Raw genomic sequence first — 20,030 nt, 5'->3', positions numbered from 1 at the left:
AATGCTTTCCCTCTGTCTGGCAGGTCTACTATGCTCTCTACACTTTCAAAGGCCGAAACACCAACGAGCTGAGTGTGTCAGCTAACCAGAGACTCAGGATCCTGCAGTTTGAGGACATCACAGGCAATCAGGAGTGGTGGCTGGCCGAGGCACATGGGAAGCAGGGCTATGTGCCCTCTAGTTACATCCGGAAGACAGAGTACACGTGAGATGGTGGGCAGGACCTTGCACCCTATGCCTTACTCCTGCTGGGACTGCCAGGAGCCTCAAGGAGGCTGGCCAGCCCTGCAGCCCCCATTGCTCACCCAGCGATGTCCCTTACATCACTGCAGTACTGCTGAGCCCCACCATGCTGGCTGCCACCTCCCTTCTGTGGAGGTAGAAGGGTGGGCTATCAGGGCAGGTAGCTTGTGTTGAGGGCAAGGGTGAGTTCATCTGTGCTGTTTGAGCCTCCTCTGTCCAGCCAGCCAGGAGCAGGGGAGCAAAGCTTGGGCCATGGCCCAGGGGCATTAGGCTTGAACAAGGCTGAGGAGCCACTGCGAGTTTAAATTGTGAAGGCTGATGAGTTTCTGAAGTCCATCTGTAGCCAAGTAGTGTTAAAAGGATCCCAGCCCTTGTGAAGGTGGCTCCTGTGCCTTCTTGGCAGCAGCAGGAGTCTGGTCTCACCTGTGTGGGCAGGACCTCAGAGTGGGACATGTACACACCACCTAGGGAGCAGTTCTGTGGTTTGCTGGGAGCAGTTGAGCTCCAGTGCTGGGATGGGCCCAGCCTCTGAACACCCCACAGCAGAGCCCCAGCGAGTGCTTTATCCCCATGCTTGGTCTTGGGCCTCTCCAAGCTCTGCTGCTAGCAGCAGCCATCAGGTTCTTGTCTTCCAAGGGAGCCAGAGATCCAGAATACCATTTTCCCTTGCCAGTGCAATAGCTCCAGTGCTCAAGACCCATCTTTGCCCTGACAAGCCCACCTTCCTGCTTTGAGTTGGGGCAGAGCAGAAGGCAAAATACAGGCTGTCCTTCAGCCTGATTTTTTGGGGCTTTTCCTGCAGGACACTGGAGGTGCATGCTCACGTTCTGGGATGGCAAGGCCTTCCCCATGCGGGATGTGGTACCTTTTGTCAGGGTGGTGCGTCCTACCTGCTGCTGCCGTGCCCTGAAGGAGGGAAGCTTCCTTCTCTTGGGACAACGTTTGTATTTGCTGTACTGCTCTGTAAATAAAAGATTTGTCCTTGTGTATAGGAGTGCCTGTGCAAGTGTTGGGAGCTGGAAGGAGTGCCCGGCCACTGCTGGGCCGGGGGGCAAAGCCCATGGCTTTCATTCAGATGCAGGAAGAACATCTCACCTTTCTGTGAGGTGTTTGGACCAGCTCAGGTACTAGGAAACCCTCACAGGAAAACTCATTAAAGTCTGATTGCACTGCCCTCTCCACTCTGTGGCTCACCACCAGCTGGGGTGAAGGGGCTTGCCCTGCTGTCAGCAGGGAAGAAGGGCACAGGCTCTCTGCATGCCCGCAGCCAAGCCCAGTGGAACAACTTGCCTTCATGCTCGAGAACAAAGAAAGGTCAAGAATTTGTCAACATCACCACAGTTTGTGTGTGTGCATGTCAGCATAGCATCTGTATGTGCCTGCACCACAGTCAGGTTTGCAGTCTGGAGCCACGGCCCAAAATCTGCACCACTAGTGGTTAGGGTAGCCCCAGGGTCTGCCTTATATATATTTGTGCTACAATCAAAGAGAGCTGTAGCCATAAAGAATCCAAGCAGGCCCTGGCTTCTGCACCTCCACTGCCAGAGAGTAGTTAAGGTTCATGCCTGAGTACAGCTGTGCTGCTCAGTTTGGACTCCCTCACCCATGTGTGTCTGCATAGCCTGTGTGACCAGCTTCCCCCAAGCATGAGTCAGGTTTAAAGCCAAACCGATGCTCATTTAGCATGCTGTAAAGTCAGACTTTTAATTGTAAGACTAGAAACAGTTACACAAGTAAATAAATTACAAAATTCACTCTTCGATTAAGTTTCATTCCATGGTGCTAAAGCATCTCTCAGCTAGGTTCCCCTGGCATGATGTACAAAAAACAAAGACCCCCAGGCGGTCGTGGTCTCCTTGCCTGGCAGACATCTCCCTTCTACGCTGGAATAAATGAGGCAGCTCCAGCCCCTGGTGTGCACAGCAGGCAGGGTGTGGGAGCAAGATTAACAGCTCCCGAGTCCACATCCTCTGTCCCAGAGAAGCTGCCCTCTCTGCTTCCCGGTGCCTGTCTGGTGAGTGCCAGCGGGAGCGAGCTGCACGTGTGCACACCGCACACCTCTCACTCCACCTACAGCATGGTGGTTTCTGTGTTTGTGATGCCGGCGTCCTTTGCCATCATGGAGAACACGCTTGGTTTCTTGAGCAGCAACTCGGGGCTGTCAAATTCCACAATCCTCCCAGCCTGCAGCACCATCACCCTGGCAGCAGAAAATTGGAAGCCCTGAGCTCCTGGGATCTGAGCTGAGAGCACTGCTGGCACCAGCACTACAACCCACCAACCCTCACCCCTCCTGCAGCCACGTTCTGTGGTTCACCTCCTCTCAGCTCAGAGGTGAGTAGGGCACAGCTCTCCTCCATGTGACAAACATTGGGGTCTGTTGCTGTAAAGAAGGATCCCCAAAAATATTTCTCCCCACAAAGGCATAACTACTGCATGGACATCCTTCCTATCCCTCTATTTTTCTCTCCTAGAACCTCTGTATACTGTGGCCCCAGTCACTGCATCCACCCCGCCCCTCTGGCTGCATCCTTGCTCCTGCTGCTGGCCACCTCTCCCCCCATCCTAGGAGTCAGATCCCCATTCCCCTTGTCCCACAGTACCTGTTGCTGTCCATGATGGTGTGGAGGCGGTGGGCAATAGTAAGGACAGTGCAGTCAGCAAACTCGCTCCGGATCGTTGTCTGGATTAAATGATCGGTTTCGAGATCCACAGCTGCTGTTGCTTCATCCAGGATGAGGATTTTGGCTTTGCGGAGGAGGGCCCGGGCCAGGCACACCAGCTGCCTCTGCCCCACACTGGGATGAGGTGGGAACAGGAGTTACCAGGTGCACACCGGCGGGGCTGCTGCAAGCAGCACACTGCCCTGGCCCCAGTCTGTGCCTGCCCAGGCTGCCCGAGCCTTCTCCCCCTGACCATCTGCCACCCTGAGTACTGCATCCCTCAGTGCCTTGCTCTTTGGGCCACCACGGGGGGTTGGCACATGCTGGCTCCCTCACAGCCCTGGCTCCTGGCCTGTTTTCTCCCACCTTCATCCCCAGAAGGTTCTTTGTCCTTGTCCCTGGGCAGTCACTGCTAGAAGCTGCTGTTCCTGGGACGAAGGGAAGGGAGGGGCGCTGGGCATGCCCCCAGCCATCTGCTCACCTCAGGTTCTCCCCTCCCTCGCTCACAACATAGAGCAGCCTCCCGGGAAGGTCTTGCACATATGTCTTCAGGTGGGCCAGCTCGAGGGCCTTCCAGACCTCCTCGTCTGTGTGCTGATCAAAGGGGTCCAGGTTCATCCGCAGAGTGCCAGTAAAAAGCACAGGGTCCTGCCAGGGACAGCACCATGTTCAGCCATGCCATGGCCATTCAGCAGGGCAATGGCTCCAGGCCCCAAGTCTGGCCACATCCAGCCCCCATTGCTGCCTGCAGCTGAGCAGGGAAGGTGGCAATGACACGTTCACAGTCCTTGGGCACTGCGGCATCCAGGGATGCACTAAGGGCAATGCCCAGGGAACAGAGTTCAGGGGGGCCATGCACCAGTGGGACAAGGAAAGGTGACGGAGCAGCTCACCTGGGGGATGATGGTGAGGTTTTTGCGCAGGTCATGGAGGCCAATCGTTGCTATATCCACCTCATCGATGAGGATCATCCCTCCAGCAGCCTCCAGCACCCGGAAGAGGCAGTTGGTGAGGGAGGATTTTCCAGCCCCAGTCCGGCCCACGACCCCGACCTGTGGAAGCAGTGATTTAGACCAGCTGCCAGGGATGGAACCAAGGCAGATGCTCTCCATGTTGGTCTGGTGGGCCTTCTTGCCCTGCATCTGCAATTGCCATCTTCCAGACTGTCTCCTTTGGTCCCTGCCCTGCAGCTTGAGTCCCCAGGAGCCACATCCCATCACCATCCGTCCCCAGCCAACAGGCTGAAGCCAAGAGAACAAAACCAATTCTAATGCAGTGTCGCTCTGGAAAGAGTGCAGTGAGGACAGAAGCAGAGGAGTCCTCACCTTCTCTGTGCTCCCAATGTTGCAGGTGATGCCCTGAAGAACCAGCTCCAGTTCAGGTCGGTACCGAACTTTGTAGTCAACGAACCGGATCTCCCCTTTGCTGGGCCAGCCACGGGGTGGGCGCTTTTCTGTCACCCATGGAGCCTGGGGACATGGGAGCGTTAGGAGGGCTGCACGCTGCGGTGCTGGGTAGCACCGAGCAGGTGCTGTTTGCCTGGACCCTGGTCTCCTCACCTCGTTCTTCACCTTCGTGTACTCGTGTACCCGCTCCACAGCCACAATGTTCGTCTCCAGCTCGGAAGATGTCCGCACCAGCCAGTTCAGTGTCTGGGTCACCTGCATGGCAGAGCCAGAGGATGCAGAGCTCAGTTCCTCAGGCACCCAGGAACAACCACTTCTACGCTTCAGCTCAGCCTGGGCATGAGCATCCCTGGCCTGGTCCCTAGCTCTCCACTCCCCAGCCCTTCAAAAGCTTTGCTGCAGCATCTCTGATCCACAGCAGGATGTTGCTCCTTCCCACAGCAGCATGGATCCCTCTCCCACTGGGATGTGTGCTCCCCTGGTTCCATAGCAGCTCCCCAGGTGGGACGCCCCAGCTAATGCCTCTCCATGGATCAGAGCTGCAGACAGGGCAGCATCCTGCAGAACAGCCCTGTCCTGGAATCAGAAGAAGCTCTCAGTGACTCACATTGAGGGCAGAGGAGACAGACAGACCCACGATGCCACCCTCCAAAGTGCTCTTTGAGATCACAGCAAGAAGTGCAGAGAAGAAGACCACCAGACTCCCAACGAACTCCAGACGGATGGCCAGCCACCTGCACCAGGAGAGGAGGCTGAGGGGTGGTGGGAGAGGCATCTGCCTGTGCCCAACAGAGGGCCCACCAGTAAGACCAGCACCCCCCCAGCATCCCTGCACACCCAGGCCTGAGCCCAGCACTGTACACATGGTACCTGCACCTACATATGATCTGTGGCCAGTTCTGCAAGCAGGTTCATCTGTCAGTCCATGTCTCACACGTAACCTCATGTGCTGGCAATGCCATGTATTAGAGGAGCCCCAGCTGTACAACCCTTGCACCCCCAAAGCATCTACCAGTTCCTGCGCAGACCCCGAGATCAATAGGGAGAACTGCAGCCTCTCAGGGACCTCCCTTTGAACATAGAAGCCCTTGGGCAGAGGTGCTGCAGGCTGTGAATAAGGGGCCCAAGGGGTAAAACTGACCTATTTGAGATTATCCAGGAGTAAACACTTTTCTGGTTTATGTCCATGGTGACCTCATTTTGCTGCAGGAACCGTGCTTGGTGTCCATAGGCCCGGATCACAGAAAGGCCTGATACTGTCTCACCAAAGTGGGAGTAGATGGGAGACCTGGTGACAGAGTCCAGACGCCGTAGCTGGCGTGACGTGGAGATATAGAAGCGCTGAAATGAGGGACACAAGTTGGTTACCAACGCAAAGCCTGGCAGTGACCAAGATGCTACTCTAAGCAGGGCACAAGCTTCTCTCAAGCCCCAGTTACTCACCAGCACGAAATAGTAGAAGATACTCAAGGGGATGATAATGAGAGCGAAGAATGGGGTGGCCAGGGTGATGATGAGCAGTGTGCTAATGATGCCCATTAAACAGGAGAGCCAGCTGCGGAAGGACATGGGAATGGTCTCATCTATTGTGAAGATGTCCTGGAACATAAATGTGGAGAAGCAGTCAGTGACCTGAGAGAGAGGGAGGAACCCAAACCGCACACATACAGGTCCCTACACGCCTGTGTGGCAACGCAGTGCCAGGCACTTGCAGAAATAGTGGATGACACTGAATTGGTGCTAGGGTCACAAGCCCAGTTAGGGCCACAGCTCTTAAACTAGGAATGGCTGATTTAACAGAGAAGCTTTCTATAATAATCCCTTTTGCACAGACTAGCTTTGGGAATTGCATCTTCATCTGGACTGAGGATGCAGGAGCAGGAATTAAGGCGGAAAGAGGGACAGGGTTGACTCCAGCTCCATGCAGGTACACCAAAGTCTCCAGCTGGTCATCATCCATCTTCTGTCTGGGCACCACATGCTTCTCACCTCAGAATAAACCCAGCAGGTTCATAGGCTTGCTCTCAAGAGAGATTTTTATTCCCCCAAATCAGGAGGTGGCACCAAAGGAAGAAGTGGAGTAGCAGCACACTTGAAACTGCTTGTCTGTATTCTCCCTCCTTTCTTATTTTCTGTTTTATGAGCTTCATTTACATAGCCAATAGTATATTTATTGAGAGTCCATAACCAGAAGGATATCTCATTATGGGACATGAGCTCTAGGCACCTGCCTCTCTTAGTAACCTACTTGAGGCCCTCTTCACACTTTCTTCGCATCCCTCTTGTGATCATCTAGTTCCAACCCACTGCAGTTAGCTCGCATCCACCTTTCTGGCCCTTCCAGGCCCTGATCTGGGCTCATCTGTTCAGTGCTGAACAGCAGCAGATTTAAGCTGCCACCCAATGTTCTGCAGACCTGCTGGAACAAACAGCTTCTCCTTGTTGGGGCTGTTCTCTTACCTTGGCAAACCTATTGACAATGCGGCCCGTTGGAGTCGTGTCATAAAAGCTCATGGGCACACGCAGGATGTTGCTGAGCAGTTGCTGGTGCATCACCCGGGAGGCTCGCGTGGCACCATAGGCAGACAGGATGGTTGCAAACAGCAGGAAGAGAGCTGCAAGGAGAGCACAGGATGGTCATCACCAACTCAGACCTTACACTGGCCTCAGCCACCCTTTGGCTCAAGGGACAAATCAAGCAGATGCAAGGCAGCAGCTCTGCAGTGAGCCACTGTCATAGTCCCTCATCCCATCTTCTTGGGAGGCCCCAGTAACTGTGTCCCACCACGGGGAAAACACTGAACCCTTTTGGAAAGCCTTGGGCCCTAGCACTATCTCCAAACTGATGAAAGTAATCTTAAACCTAAGGGGCTACACAGACTCCCTGGGACAACCTATGCTGGCTTCAGACTAATATCTGTCCCTAGTTCATCCAGAAGCCAGAAGAAAGGCAGCAGCATGCAAAGGAGCACAATGCTGGCAGCCCTGCTCCTTGCTGCACTGCTGGCTGCAGGCCTTGCAAGCCATATCCCTTGTAGCTGATGTGAACAGGACCCCCTGTGCTCCCAACACTCACCTTGTGACACCCCCAGCACCCCAAAGACACCAATCCGCAGGTCTCGCTGCTCCACGGGATAGGTTGTATTCAGGTAGCGTTGTGCATCATCAGTCCAGGCACTGAGCCACAGGTTAGTACCCACGTAGGCAACGTACTGTCCAACATAGCCCATGGCAACCCAGAAAGAATACCACAAGCCAACAGCACGCAGGTACCGCAGGTACATGGAGAGCTTCACCTGTAGACCAATTCAGCCCATCACTGCTGCCCAGCAAAAGCCCAGCTGCACAGCCAGCGACACCCAGCACACCCTTGGCACTCCCACCTGCTGTCTATGGTGCTCCCCTCCACTGCCTTGCCCACCACTCTGTATCCTTTGGTGTCTCTTGACTGCAGTGGAGCCTCAGGCAGACAGCACTGGCTTCTCTGAGCCACAGCTGGGTCTTGCAGCACTGAGCCGGGGCAGCACAGCACTTCCATCCACCCATCCATCCATCCATCCATCCATCCATCCATCCATCCATCCTCACCTTGCCAGTTTCCACAGCTTCTTTCTCAATCAGTTTCTGGCCCTTCACCTTCTTGGGGGGCTCCTCCTGGGCCTTCTTCCAGGAACTGGTGCTGGTTTTACTAATACTGCAGGGAGATGATGGGCACTATTAGTCACAGGGTGCTGGATGGGTCACACTCTCCTGTGGGCCCATCCCTATGCTGCACTGGGACTCGAGTGCTAGAGCCCTCTGGGAAATAATGTCCTAAATGGGGCAGCTTTGACTGAGCCTTGGGGAAGCCCGAGGCATTTTTAGCCATGAAATCGTAGCCATCATCCCCAAAAGCAGAACCGCCAGCAGCATGAGTTTCAGGTAAGACTGTAGGGTAAGGCTGTGACACACTGATGTGAGTAAAGGCAAGATCAGATGCTTCTGACCCAGCCCAGATGGTGGTAGGAGCATGGAGGGAGCATCCCAGCAGGAACCTCCCCAGGAAGCCCCCAGACGCCTGTTTCCAAGGGAGCAGCGCAGGGGGCAGGGGAGAGAGCTGAGAGCTCAGGTCAAGTCCTACCTGCGATTGAACACCCTCCGATGGATGCTGGCCTCTCGCTTCAGGGTCATGGTCACCACATCCTCAGGGCCCTCTTCCACCAAAGGCTCAGTATCTTCATCACCCTGCTCTTCATCCCCAGCTAAGGCAATATCTACAAGCACAGGGATGAGGGAAGGTAGGGTTAGGCACTGAGGAGAGAGCAGATCCCATGCACTACACATCTGCTACACCCCAGGTTCAGGCTGTCCTAGCACCACACATCACACCTCTAGGGCTGCTGCAAGCCCAGTACAGCAGCAAGAGGAAGAAATCCATTGTGCTGGAGGGAGAATAGACAGGAGACACAGGGCTAAAGGCCTGCATGGAGGTAGTCCCTGCTGCCAACTTATCCCAGTACCACTGGTGGGACCTCAAGCAGAGATTTGTGCTTGTTAATAGGTGCAAGATCTGGAAGGTCCTATCACTCCCATTCAGGAGCATCTCTTTGAGCAAGTGGACGTGGATCCTGTGGGGATGGACTGGGAAAAGTCAGACTCCAGCTGGAAAACTGGGGTGAGCATCTACCTGACTGACACCACTCCTCCCCATAGGAGTGGGGGACATGATAAAGATGAATTGTTATCCAATTGCATGTTTATAAACCAAAGGATCTTTCTCACCCCAGAATCACTAAGATATGAAGCCTGTTGCTACATAAGATTATAGGACCCATAAACATAACTAAAAAGGGAGTAAAAAATTTAGGCAGGTCTTTTGCTGGCTGTTCAACCCAGTGCCTCGATGCAAATCATAGGCAGAAAGTTCTTGTGCTGCAGATTGCTATAAGCTGTGTAGGGTTCACAGCATCCACCACTAGCATCTGAGCTGGATAGAGCCAGGTTTTTCATATCCCCAAGACACACACACAGCCCCATTGTCTTCCCAGTACCTGTGGTGTTTTTCTCTGAAGCATCCTTCTCCTGTCTGCCGTACAAGTTCAGAAACTGGGCAAAGGCCCCCCTGTTTGCAAGCAGGGTGCCATAGGAGCCCTGCTCAGACACTGCTCCTGCCACCATCACCACGATGTTATCAACCTGGGGCAGGAAACTGATACTGTGCGTTACCAAGATCCGTGTCTGCAATAAAGTGGTTGCAGGGTAGTGAGCATAGCAGAACTCTGTGGCCCCCAGGCATGGGCTTGCAGGCTCTCCATCCCCTACTTGTGGACCTCTCTGCTCATCAACACCTGGCTATAGGGACACAGGGCACCCCTCTCTGGGGACCCATGAAGCCTCGCCTGCTTGCTGCAGCTCCACATGAAAGCCACAGGACCCCTCTGTTCCCAAGCAAGCAATCTCAGGCTTCCTGAATGGTCATCACCATTCCAGTGCCCTCCCTGCCTGGCTGGGTGGTGGGAAGGGCAGGGGTGCTCACCTTATTTTGCAGCAGCCCTTTTGGCCCCAGCACATGCTTGAAGAGGTACTTGCCGACGTGAGCATCCACGGCAGACAACGGGTCGTCCAGGACATAGATGTCTGCATTGCTGTACACTGCCCGGGCCAGGCTGACTCGCTGCTTCTGGCCCCCACTTAGGTTAATGCCCTGGAAGGGAAAGAACATCTCTGAGCACTGGGCTGGCACAGAGTGACGGTTCTATCCTCTGCTGCAGGTGCTCTGGTGACCCATAGGGCCCAGGACTGATACCTTCTCTCCAATCTCTGTCTGGTCACCTGCAGGCAGCAGTTCCAGGTCCGGAAGGAGGGCGCAGGCTTTGATGACCTGCTGATACCTGGCTTCATCCAGTTCTGACCCAAAAAGTATATTGTCTTTCAGTGTGGCATTCTGGATCCAGGCCTGCTGCGGGACATAAGCTAGGGAGCCCTGGAAAGATAGAGACAAGAAGAGCTGCCTCATCAGAGCACCAGCCTGAGCACAGCCACCTCCTGCAGCCTGTCCTTGCCCACAGGCACCACTCTATGACCAGTCCTGCCCTGCTGTCTCCCCGCTGAGCTCCCAAGCAGTCTCCTGTGCCTGCTCCTCTCACCTGGATGTTGATGTGTCCCTTGATATGCTCCATCTCCCCAAGCATGGCTGACACCAGTGAAGACTTGCCTGAGCCCACAGCCCCCACCACAGCCACAAGGCTTCCGGGTGCGATGTCCAGGTTGACACTGCAAAGACATGAGGGCATGAGCACTGCCAGGTCACCTGCCAGCTCCTGCATGGGGCCAGCACAGAGCGGTGTCTCTGGAGCACTCACTTCTAGCAGCACTGTGAGAGGTGACTGCCAGCCCCAGATAACACACAGAAAGACTCCCAGTCCCCACCCATCTGCCCCCAGCACAGCACAGAGCACTCACTCTCTTATTGCAGCATCCCCATCCTGCTCCCAGGCAAAGGTGGCCTCCGAGAAACGCACGGTGCTGCCTGTCAGAAAAGAGCCACCTCTCAGGGCTGGGAAAGCACAAGGCTGGTCCAGGCCATGACCCACAGGAAGTAACCTGCCTTCAATGGGGCTGTGGTGGATAGCTGAGGTGTCCAGGTCTTCTCCCCCCAAGTAGCGCTCCAGCCTCACAGTCGACACGTTGGTCTGCCATGGCAGAAAGAGGATGGCCCCATAAGCAGAGCACCCCATACACACAGAGCACCAGCACCAGCCTCTGAGCCCCTGTGTCACTTATGTGAGTCCTGTCTCACCCCGCTATGCACAGAATCCCATGCACTGACCCCTGGCTATCCAAGGCCCATCATACATGTGAGCCCCATGTGCTGGTTTGGGCAGAGGTATCATAAGATCCCCATGCCCAATGTGAGGGCTGACCTGCACCAGGGAAGAGAGGACCAGGGGCAGCATGGCCATGGGGAAACGCAGCACATTGAAAAGGGAGATGGCAGTAAAGGCCTTCTCTGCATCCAGGATGTTGTTCTCATCCACAAGCACGTAGACAGCAAAGCTGGCCAAGGAGACCTAGAATAGATAGCAGGGAAAGGTACCATCAGTGTGGTTGAGTGCAGCCCAGACCCTCATGATCCCCTGCCTCAGCAGTGCCTTCCTCCTGGGGATCTCTTCCCCTCCTGCTTCCCTTCTTCTTTGGGCCCCATCTCACCACTCTGATGTGACCTCTTTCCAGCACACTCTCCTGCCAGCAGCCAGGACCATGCTCTGCATCCCAAGCATCGGTAAGCCAGCCCCTTCCTTGTTGCAGGAGCATGCCACCTGAGGTTCCCAATCTTTCCCACCCCCTTGGACACAGCCCAACCCCAGCTCTGAGGAAGGTGCAGCTCTTGCCAGGCCTGCTGGCACTCACCAGGAAGGGGGCACATGTGAAGACAAACACGGATATTGACTGCAGGTAACTGAAGTTCAACAAGTCCTTGAGCTCACGTGCCCGGATCTCATTGACTCGCTTCTCAAATGAGGGCTCCCAGGCAAAAAGCTTCAGGATCTGTTGGATGAGCAGGGTGAGCAGATGCTGGCCTCAGGAATGCCAGCATCCACACTCAGCTCACTGACGGCCAACACCTCCATCTCCAGCTCCTGGCTTGCTCAGAAGCCTGTTTGGTCACTGCATCTCTCCTCTCCTGAGCTGCCCCATGGCTTATAGCACTTCCCCACAGCACACCCACTGCCTCATCCTCAGCGTACAGGTCACTGCCAGCCCCTCTGCACCATGGCAGCCAGCTCAGCACCACGACAGCCAGCTCAGCACCACGGCAGCCAGCTCAGCACCACGGCCACCCAGGAAACCTCCAGAAAACCCTCTCTTGGCTCCCAAGTCTTGTTCCAGGTACCGAGAGCTATTCCGTATCCAACCTTTCAAAAGGAGGAAACCAAGGGAATTGCAGAGACAAGGGCCCCAAACTAGACTATAACACTGGTGCTGTAGGATTGTACTGGTGTGATACCCCCAGGTACAGTGCAGCAAGAAGACAGGCACAGCAGCTTCCTGGGTATCTCCACCCCACTGCTCACCTTGATTCCATTGAGGATCTCACTCATTATTTTCATGCGTTCATCCTTGTTCTTCATGTTTCTCACCTACAAAAGGAAGAACCAGAGGTCACCTAAACCAGAGAGCAGCTCACCCTTTGAAATACATCTGGGTTGTCACAAAGGAAAGGTGGGCTCCAGAGCCCAGGGAAGCCATCCCACAAAACTGGACCTTTCCTTGCTGGGAAGCAAGGAAAAACAGTGCCCTGTCATCAGGTAGGAGCTAAAGGTTTATTTTATGGTTGGTGATATCTCACTTTCAGCCCTCAAGGTTGCTCCCAGCCGTGTTTAATTTCAGCTGTGATGGTAGAACAGGTCTCACCTGCCTCCAGCCCATCTCAGCTGATCACCCCTTGGCTCAGGCTAGAGACACCCCCAACCCAAGTCAGTCCTAGGCTGGGAAAGATCTACAGCAAAACGGAAGGGAAGGGAAGGGAAGGTGGAAATGAGGGGAGCAGCAGTGAGCCTCAGGAGTGGGAGGCCAGGGAGGATCTTGCACCCATCACTGACCTGGATGGTTTTGGACTTGGCAACCAGGAACCCATTTATGGGGATGAGCAGCACCATGACCGCGAGGCCAGCCAGGACAGAGGGGCCCAGCTCTCCCCATAGGAAGACAATGGACAGGATGATTTGCAGGGGGGATGACCACAGCTGGTGAACGAAGTTGGCCATGTCCATGAACCTCTGGGCATCAGCTGACATCAGATTCACAGTCTCTCCCACTGTAGACTCCTTGCGGGTGGCACCAGACATGGTGAGTGACTGGAAAGAGAAAGCACAGTCACTGCAAGCCAGGCTGGGAGCAGCGAGGATGCCAGCAGCACGGTGCAGAGCAGGGAATTAGGCCAGGCGGAAACTGCTCCTGGGTTTGGTCCTGGTGCCTCTGCTGACCATAGGTGCTGTCATCACTGCCTGCACACCAGCAGCCACTGGATGCTGGGGGCAAAGAAACATGTCCCCATGCAGCAATCCTAGCAGCAGCTGCCCTGAGGAGAAACCTCTCTCATCCCCTGGTAGTTCTCAAGCACAGGGCTGCAGCATGCATGTCTCAGAACTGGCACCAACAGTGTCCCCAGTGCTGGGTGGGTGTCCCACAAGCCAACCTCTCCTGTGCCTTCCTAGGAAGTAAAAGGCATACACCCCAGTTGCCCTTACATTGATGGAGCAGATGCTGGTATCCTCAGCACAGCTTAGAGGAAGCTGACAGGGGACATGGCTATACCAACCTTCTTGTAGATGGCAGCAATGAGACTGGCACGCACTTGTATGCCAAGCTGGAAGCACAAGCTGAAGTACTGCTGCAGGCAGAGGGACTGGATCAGCGCTGACAGGAAGAGCAGGATGGCATACACATAGCCTTGCCAGGCAAAGGACTCCTCATCTGACACAAAGGCAATCAGCAGCCTGGAAGGTAAAGAAGTCCATGAGGCCCTCACCCTGTTAAGATAGACCCAAGGAGGATGCTCCAAACCAGCACAGGGAGAGGACCCTCAGGAGAGCAGTGACAGAGACCCAGACCAGCTGGCTCGATGTTCAGCAAGCTGGGGACTTCCACTCTGCTGTTGTGCAGAGGCACTGCATTTCACATTCAGCAGTGGGTAATGCCAGATCATCCACAGAGACTGTGCAGCACTGGAGGACAAACGAGGCAGGTCTTGTTTGGCTGAGATGGGCTAATTCATGAAGGGCTGAAAGAAGAGACTGTCTCCAAGGAAGGAGCAGGACTGCGTAACAAATGATGGAGGAAGCAGGAAGCAAGATACAATCTGTAAGAGCTGACAGCCAGCTCTGATCAGTTCTTCATTAAACTGTGTAGTTTAACGACGTATTCTCACATCTTTGGTGAGGGCACAAAAGGTCCCCAGGGTGTGGGGCTGGGAGATCTACACATACGGAGATGGTGGAGTTGGATACAGTGCACACAGGGAGGTGGTGGGGCTGGGTGCATAGCCAGACATGGACACGGACAGGGAGAAAGGACTCACTTGAGCAGCTGGGGGCTGATAAACACAATTACATCGTGCACCAGCTTGAAAACCACCGACAGCAGGAGGTTCTGCCAGAAGGTCTTGCACAGGGTTTTTATCAGCCAACCCCTGGGGTAATCCTTGTGAGAGCCCAAGTCCGCTTTGTCTCCCTTCTTCTTCTTTGGCTGCTTCTCCTCCTAGAGGGAAGCCCACACAGAAGTAAAGGAGCTGGTTGTGTGGGCTCCCTGCACCTGCAAGGATGCTCCCAGGGCAGCACCACAGACCCCAGACCAGGTATCCTCAGTGAAGCCTTATCTTTACCTCCCATCACATTCCCTCTCACTGATCTCTGCTCATGCTGTACACCCCCAATACTAACACCTCTCTTGTGTGGTAAAGACAATTGCAAAACCCAGATAGCCTGAACCTCTCAGGCCAAAAATCAGGCACCCTAGGAAGAATTAGAGGCCAGGGGTGATCATAGAGTGGTGTTGTTAGGAGGTATCTGAGGTAGGGAAAGAGATAAGGGAGCTGCTTGTACTGCAGACTTGAGGGTTGTTCCTGTCTTCCTGTAGGGCAGAAGGATGGAGACTTCCTCGGTCTCCAAAATATGGGGATCTGCTGAAGACAGGGAAGACCCTGTGACAGGCTCGCCCGTCCTTGCAGCAAAGGGGACTGCAGGGAGGTGAGGTGACCCTAGTTCCCAAGGCTGAACCTGGATCTCTCAGTTCCATGCAAGGGCAAGAGTAGGAAGAGATTTACCAGCACCAGGATGTCTTGGCTCCGGGCCTTGCTTATGTTGTTCACATGGTCCAAGTCACCTTCCCGTCGTCTTTTCTTGCGTTTCCGTTTCTCCAGCTCTGCTTGGGCCTTCTTCACCGCAGTCTTCATGTTCTTCTCGAAAACAGTGTAAATAGACTTCGTCTTGTCTTTAGCTTTCAATTCCCAGATATCCTCTATCTCCAAGGGCTTCCGATAGCCTTTGAAAACGATGCTGTGAGGCAGAGAAATCTCCCTTCAGCAAGTTTCTGCACTACACCAGTTGGAGAATCCTTGCTGCAAATGCAGAGACTTCACAGCCCTGAGCTCAGGATGTCCTAAATGCGGTGCCTCTCAGTACTACCTCCAAGCATCCTGTGCTGATGGCTCCTCCAAAGAGGGCTGGGCCAGCCCTAAAGCACCCCTGCCTTTCACCAGCTCAGCCTCCCACATGGCTCTGCTTACCTGCTGTACCATTCAAAGGTGATGGAGCTCAGGAAGGAGGCTGTCACCTCTGGGTTCTAGGGTACAAACCAAGACATCATTGATGCTGAAGGATCAATGGTGTGGACAAGAGCTGACTCAGCATCCCCAGCCATTAGGGAACCACACTGTGCCAACTGCAACCCATCCACAGCCAGAAGCAGTCCCCCTTGGACACACAGACTGCAAACTCCAGCAAACTCCACACTCTTGCTGTGCCCCTTGCAGAAGCCCTCAGGTCTGCCCTCCCACAGGGGCCAGGAGGAGTCTGTATGGAGCCCACCCTGCCCCACTCGACACCAGCCAGGATGTGGTACCCTGAGCCCCAAGCCCACTCCCACATGGACCTCACACCTTCTTCTTGATCTCCTTTGTTTCTGGGGCAATGTCTGAGAAGCCTGAGACAAGGAAGAGCAGCAGCTGGAGCCCATAGGAGATGAAGAAAAGGACAAACCGTGGCACATCAGAGATTGGCGCCTGCAAGAACAGAGAGCCCAGGGTGACTGCTGGAGCTTGTCTCAAGGCCATCTGGTGCTCAGAAGCAAGGTTCACCCCCAAGACAGTGAACATGGCTGAGCCCAACAGGGCTGTGCAAAACTCACTCTGGGTCCTGGCTCAGCTTCCCCTCACCACCCCCCTCCCTGCTTTTCCCTGACCTCCTCCCTTAGGTCTGCAAGGAGAAATTGGTCCTGGAGAGCTTATGCCTCCCCAGACAGGATCGACTCAAACAGCAACTCTTTCTCAGGTCTTTTCTGGTTCCCCAAGGTCCCTAGGGCAGCTGGGACCTCAGTGACACCACTGAGAGCTTGTAAAGAGACGAAGTCTGCAGGGACTTCGTTTGGGGACAGAACACGACCATGGGGAAGCAGAGAGCTTCCTGCCAAACCCAACCTGCAGGGCTATCCGGAGGAGTGATTGAAACGGCAACGTCCCACAGAGCAGGGACAGTGTCCAGAAGCAGAAAAGTATCCCTGAGTCTCTGCGCAAGCAGAAGCGTCGCGCATCGTGGATCAGCAGAACCAGGACCTGGGGGAAGGAAAATCAGAGGTTATGGTAAGGCTGCAGGACTAGGTCTGGGCTCTAAACCTGCCTTTGGAGCATCCTGGGATGCCAGTGCTTGTGATCTGCTGGGATTCACTGCCTTGAAGACACTGAGCTCCCAGTGCCCAAGCTTACTGCCAACCCTACATAAGCTTTGGAGTTAATTGCACAGAGCAAAGGTTTATTTTAAGACGACATATGGTCAGGATCCTCATGGGAAAAGCAAGGGCTGAAGGTACCTGACATCACAGTAGGGTACCTTCTTTTTAGTTATTCTCACCCCACATTTTCAGATATGCCCAGCTGTGAGGTGTCACACCCTGTCTCCTGAATATTGCCTTCAGACCTGGAACTAAAGCCAGATCAGGGTCCCAGTAATGCAGCCCCCCTGAACAGTTCCCTTGCCTTACAATCTCACATGAACTCTGCAAGTGAAAATAAATGACGTGACAAAATATGAAAGATAGCAAGCAGGGGTGTTACTTTTGCTTTTAAGTGTAGCTCATGAATGTTTTGGCTTTAAGACTGTTAGATTATCCCATGTCTCACACAAGACATCTGCAACTTCCATGCACATATTCCATGGAGCTAATAGCTCCTATGTCCTCAGTTCTCTTCAGTTCCTGGGTATCCTGTGGCACTTCCCGACTCTGCACAAAACTGAGCATCAACCCATGGGAAGCTGTGAGACATCAGAGCAGCAAGCCATGGTCTGACATTCACACTGTGCAGTCAGTCCTTTGAATCCCACACTGCTGCTGCCAAGGCTTCTGCCAGAAATCTCAGCTGCTCTCAAAGGCACAGTATCCATGCCAGTTTTAAGGATAAAAGGAGAAGCATCGTACAAACAGACACCTGCCCTCAACCTATTGCCCTCATGTGCCACCCACACCAGTTTGAGGCTAGTCCCTACCCACTTTCCAGGCTTACATCTACCTCGTGGACACAGCTTTCTGCTGATCTCTGTGCTAGAGAAGTGTTCTGCTGCTTGGCCCTGTGATCTCACACCCTGACCCAGCACATTGACCGACTGATCCCTTACCCAGGTGGCAATGTACAGACTGGGGTTTGTGTACTGCACAGCTGGCAGAGGGTCCTGCTCTGCGCCCTCTACAACCGCCAGGACCAGCTCTGAGACTGCCGTCAGCATCAGCAAGATCGTCAGCACCTGCAGGGATACAGAGCAGCCATGAGGGGAGACCCAGCCCACTGCAGGACCGGGAACCAATGGGACACAACACGGTTGGGGATAAAAGCACTGTCTCATACACCATTACACCCTTTCCAACCCAAACGTGGCCTGGGAGAGGTTTCTAGGGCCCTGTGGAGCTGGAGCACTGCCACAGGAGCACTAACACATTTTAGACTTGGAGGGTAACAGCCCACAAGACAAGAGACCCCAGTACACACTTCTGCCCTCCCTCTCACTGTATCCCAGCTTTGTTATCCCCTCTGTCCCAGATATGCCTTCATGTTTCTATCCCATTTGGTGCCCTAGCACATTGCTCCTTCTCTCCTACACTTCTCATCTCTCCATCCCACACCTGACTCCAGCCCAGAGGCTTTCCACTTACCACCCCTCCATCCCAGGCTGCTGCTGCCTGCCATCTGTGCCCCCTCATTCCCACTCTACCTGTTTAATGATGTAGAGTTTGGTCACAGATGATTTCTTGTCTCTGGATTTGCACATAGGCAGGACCTGCCATGGACCCAAAATCCACAAAAAGCCAAGGGGGATCCAAACCAGCACAGTCTGCTGGAAACACACTGGCAGGTCGGCATCTGGACGATCCAGGTAGGAGGCATTCTAGGGGCAGCAAAGACAAACAACCAAGTCACTTGGGATGGCTTGACCCTTACAGCACAAGAGCCAGCATTTGTATAGCACTTGCCCACCCCACTCCACCCCATCACACCCCTCTCCTCAGCACCCACTTTCCTGGCAGAGCATTTCAGCAGTCAGCCAAGGTCCCAGGTGATGTCCCTCTACTCATCTATCTGCCTGAACCTGGGAGAGCCTCCGCCACAACCACCACTTGCCAAGCCAAGCCAGCTGCAGCAGCTGGACCCAAACCATTCCCCAGAAGGTTGCCATGTTCCAAGCTGGGCTGCAGGGCTAAAACAGGACACGGCTCACGCAGGGAACTGTTATTTACATCAACACTGCACATGCAGTGCACAGCGCTCAGTGCCATGGCAGTCCTGGATAAACAGCAAAATCTCTGCTGACCGCAGGCAGTTGGGTCCCACTGGATGAAGAAGGCTTGGGATCTACTGCTGTCCCTTCCACTGAGTGTCCTACATCAAGAGCAGGCGATGAGGGTGATGCAGTCACTTACCCAAAAGACAGAGCTACAGAACGCGTCCAGGGCTGCCGACATGGTTCAGGAGAGGAGACAACGGCTCTTTCCCCTTGCTGTGCCTGGCTGTGAGAGTCCTGGGTGGATGCTTGGGACAAAAGTCCCTATACAGCCTCAGGTGGTGCTGGGACAAAATCCCTGATGACACACAGTTAATTGTTAACTTTGTGCAATTGCACAACACCACCCACCAAGAAGTGACCAAAGGGGCTTTGGAATCCACATGTGCTCCGGGGAAAGGGAACTGAGGAAGAAAGAGATCAAAGGGGAGGTGTACGGAACCCACTGTCACAGTCACTGCAGAACACCACAGCCATTGCTCAGAAACTACAGTCTTCATCAGCGCACACCAACACGGATGAGCTCATATTATCCCACTGAAAACACTACTTTGGTGCAACAGACCTCTCCTGCCGGAACAAGCCTGCTGAATGCTGCCAAAAAGCTCATCCTTCAGAAGCCAAAGATGACAAGACCCTTTTTCTCATGTGCCACTCAGCACAGAGGCCCAGGACACCAGCAGTGCTCCAGGCCTAGGAACTTGGAGCATCTCATAGCTGAGCTGACCACACACTGCAGTGGTCTTTGTGTCTCCAGGGTCTGGGCTCCTCTTAACAGCTTCTTCAGGCCTGCAGAACCTGGAGACTTTCCCAGCTCTTCCTTTTGCTTCTCTCTTTCCCCACATCTCTGTGCTGTCTGGACATTACAGCAGCTGCCTGACCACAAAACCCAAGAGACTGAATCTTCATTGTAAGGCAACCCCCAACATCTGAGATGGCCAGAGGACCATTCCTGAAGGGGGTGATTGATACTAAATCATCACCCTGCTGCTTAGAAAAGTGGAAGTGTGGGGGCAGATACAGATGGTGCTACTCTAAGGCCAGAACTGAATTTTGCTTCATCATGCATGTTCTTGAGGACCAGTAGGTAAAAGGGAACTGTAGAGTGACTGCAAGAATCCTGCTGTCTCATTGTTCATAGGTTTAGTAGGTAACTTGGAAGTCAAGGATGATACAATGAGTAATTGCTCAGG

At 54.1% G+C, this 20,030-nt stretch overlaps 2 protein-coding genes across 8 annotated transcripts in view; one reads left to right on the top strand and one right to left on the bottom strand.

The window, feature by feature from the left end:
* DNMBP (dynamin binding protein) overlaps positions 1–1,232 on the top strand; it is a 34,592-nt gene extending 33,360 nt beyond the window's left edge. For all 6 annotated transcript variants that reach the window (XM_061459048.1, XM_061459049.1, XM_061459047.1 and 3 more), the window contains one exon: positions 24–1,232. In XM_061459048.1, coding sequence (XP_061315032.1) covers positions 24–209 — 186 coding nt within the window. In that variant the 3' untranslated portion in view covers positions 210–1,232. The remainder of the gene's footprint in view (positions 1–23) is intronic.
* Positions 1,233–1,921: 689 nt separating this feature from the next.
* ABCC2 (ATP binding cassette subfamily C member 2) lies at positions 1,922–19,137 on the bottom strand. 2 transcript variants are annotated; one of them, XM_061459062.1, is made up of 32 exons: positions 18,977–19,137; positions 18,271–18,444; positions 17,680–17,805; positions 16,488–16,622; positions 15,951–16,073; positions 15,579–15,634; positions 15,117–15,348; positions 14,373–14,551; positions 13,614–13,791; positions 12,895–13,149; positions 12,367–12,432; positions 11,702–11,839; positions 11,215–11,361; positions 10,895–10,983; positions 10,754–10,816; positions 10,438–10,564; positions 10,098–10,274; positions 9,828–9,995; positions 9,343–9,529; positions 8,433–8,565; positions 7,901–8,006; positions 7,389–7,608; positions 6,773–6,927; positions 5,756–5,911; positions 5,454–5,653; positions 4,920–5,046; positions 4,466–4,567; positions 4,232–4,375; positions 3,800–3,958; positions 3,388–3,554; positions 2,847–3,041; positions 1,922–2,443 (listed from the first exon to the last, which is right to left on the bottom strand). In XM_061459062.1, the coding sequence occupies exons 1-32, from the start codon at positions 19,016–19,018 to the stop codon at positions 2,314–2,316; spliced, it is 4,656 nt and encodes a 1,551-aa protein (XP_061315046.1). In that variant the 5' UTR covers positions 19,019–19,137; the 3' UTR covers positions 1,922–2,313. The 2 variants fall into 2 exon arrangements, with proteins under 2 accessions (XP_061315046.1, XP_061315047.1); XM_061459063.1 differs by having other exon boundaries at positions 14,373–14,548.
* Between the last annotated feature and the right edge of the window lie 893 nt (positions 19,138–20,030).

The sequence above is a fragment of the Pezoporus flaviventris genome, unplaced genomic scaffold, assembly GCF_033815535.1.
Source record: "Pezoporus flaviventris isolate CSIRO_AGI_PZ_B2104156 unplaced genomic scaffold, CSIRO_AGI_Pfla_v1 ptg000029l, whole genome shotgun sequence".
Lineage (NCBI taxonomy): Eukaryota > Metazoa > Chordata > Aves > Psittaciformes > Psittacidae > Pezoporus > Pezoporus flaviventris.
Note: the sequence above shows the minus strand (reverse complement) of the source record. Positions and strands in the feature narration are given on the sequence as shown.

What these genes read in the sequence shown, in the direction of transcription:
- ABCC2 (XM_061459062.1), bottom strand. Translation starts at nt 19,018, where the DNA reads ATGTCGGCAGCCCTGGACGCGTTCTGTAGCTCTGTCTTTTGG. An exon ending in AACTCTACATCATTAAACAG is followed by an intron (nt 17,806 to 18,270) that starts GTAGAGTGGGAA and finishes GTATCCCTGCAG; the next exon opens with GTGCTGACGATCTTGCTGAT. An exon ending in ACCATCATGGACAGCAACAG is followed by an intron (nt 2,444 to 2,846) that starts GTACTGTGGGAC and finishes TTCTGCTGCCAG; the next exon opens with GGTGATGGTGCTGCAGGCTG.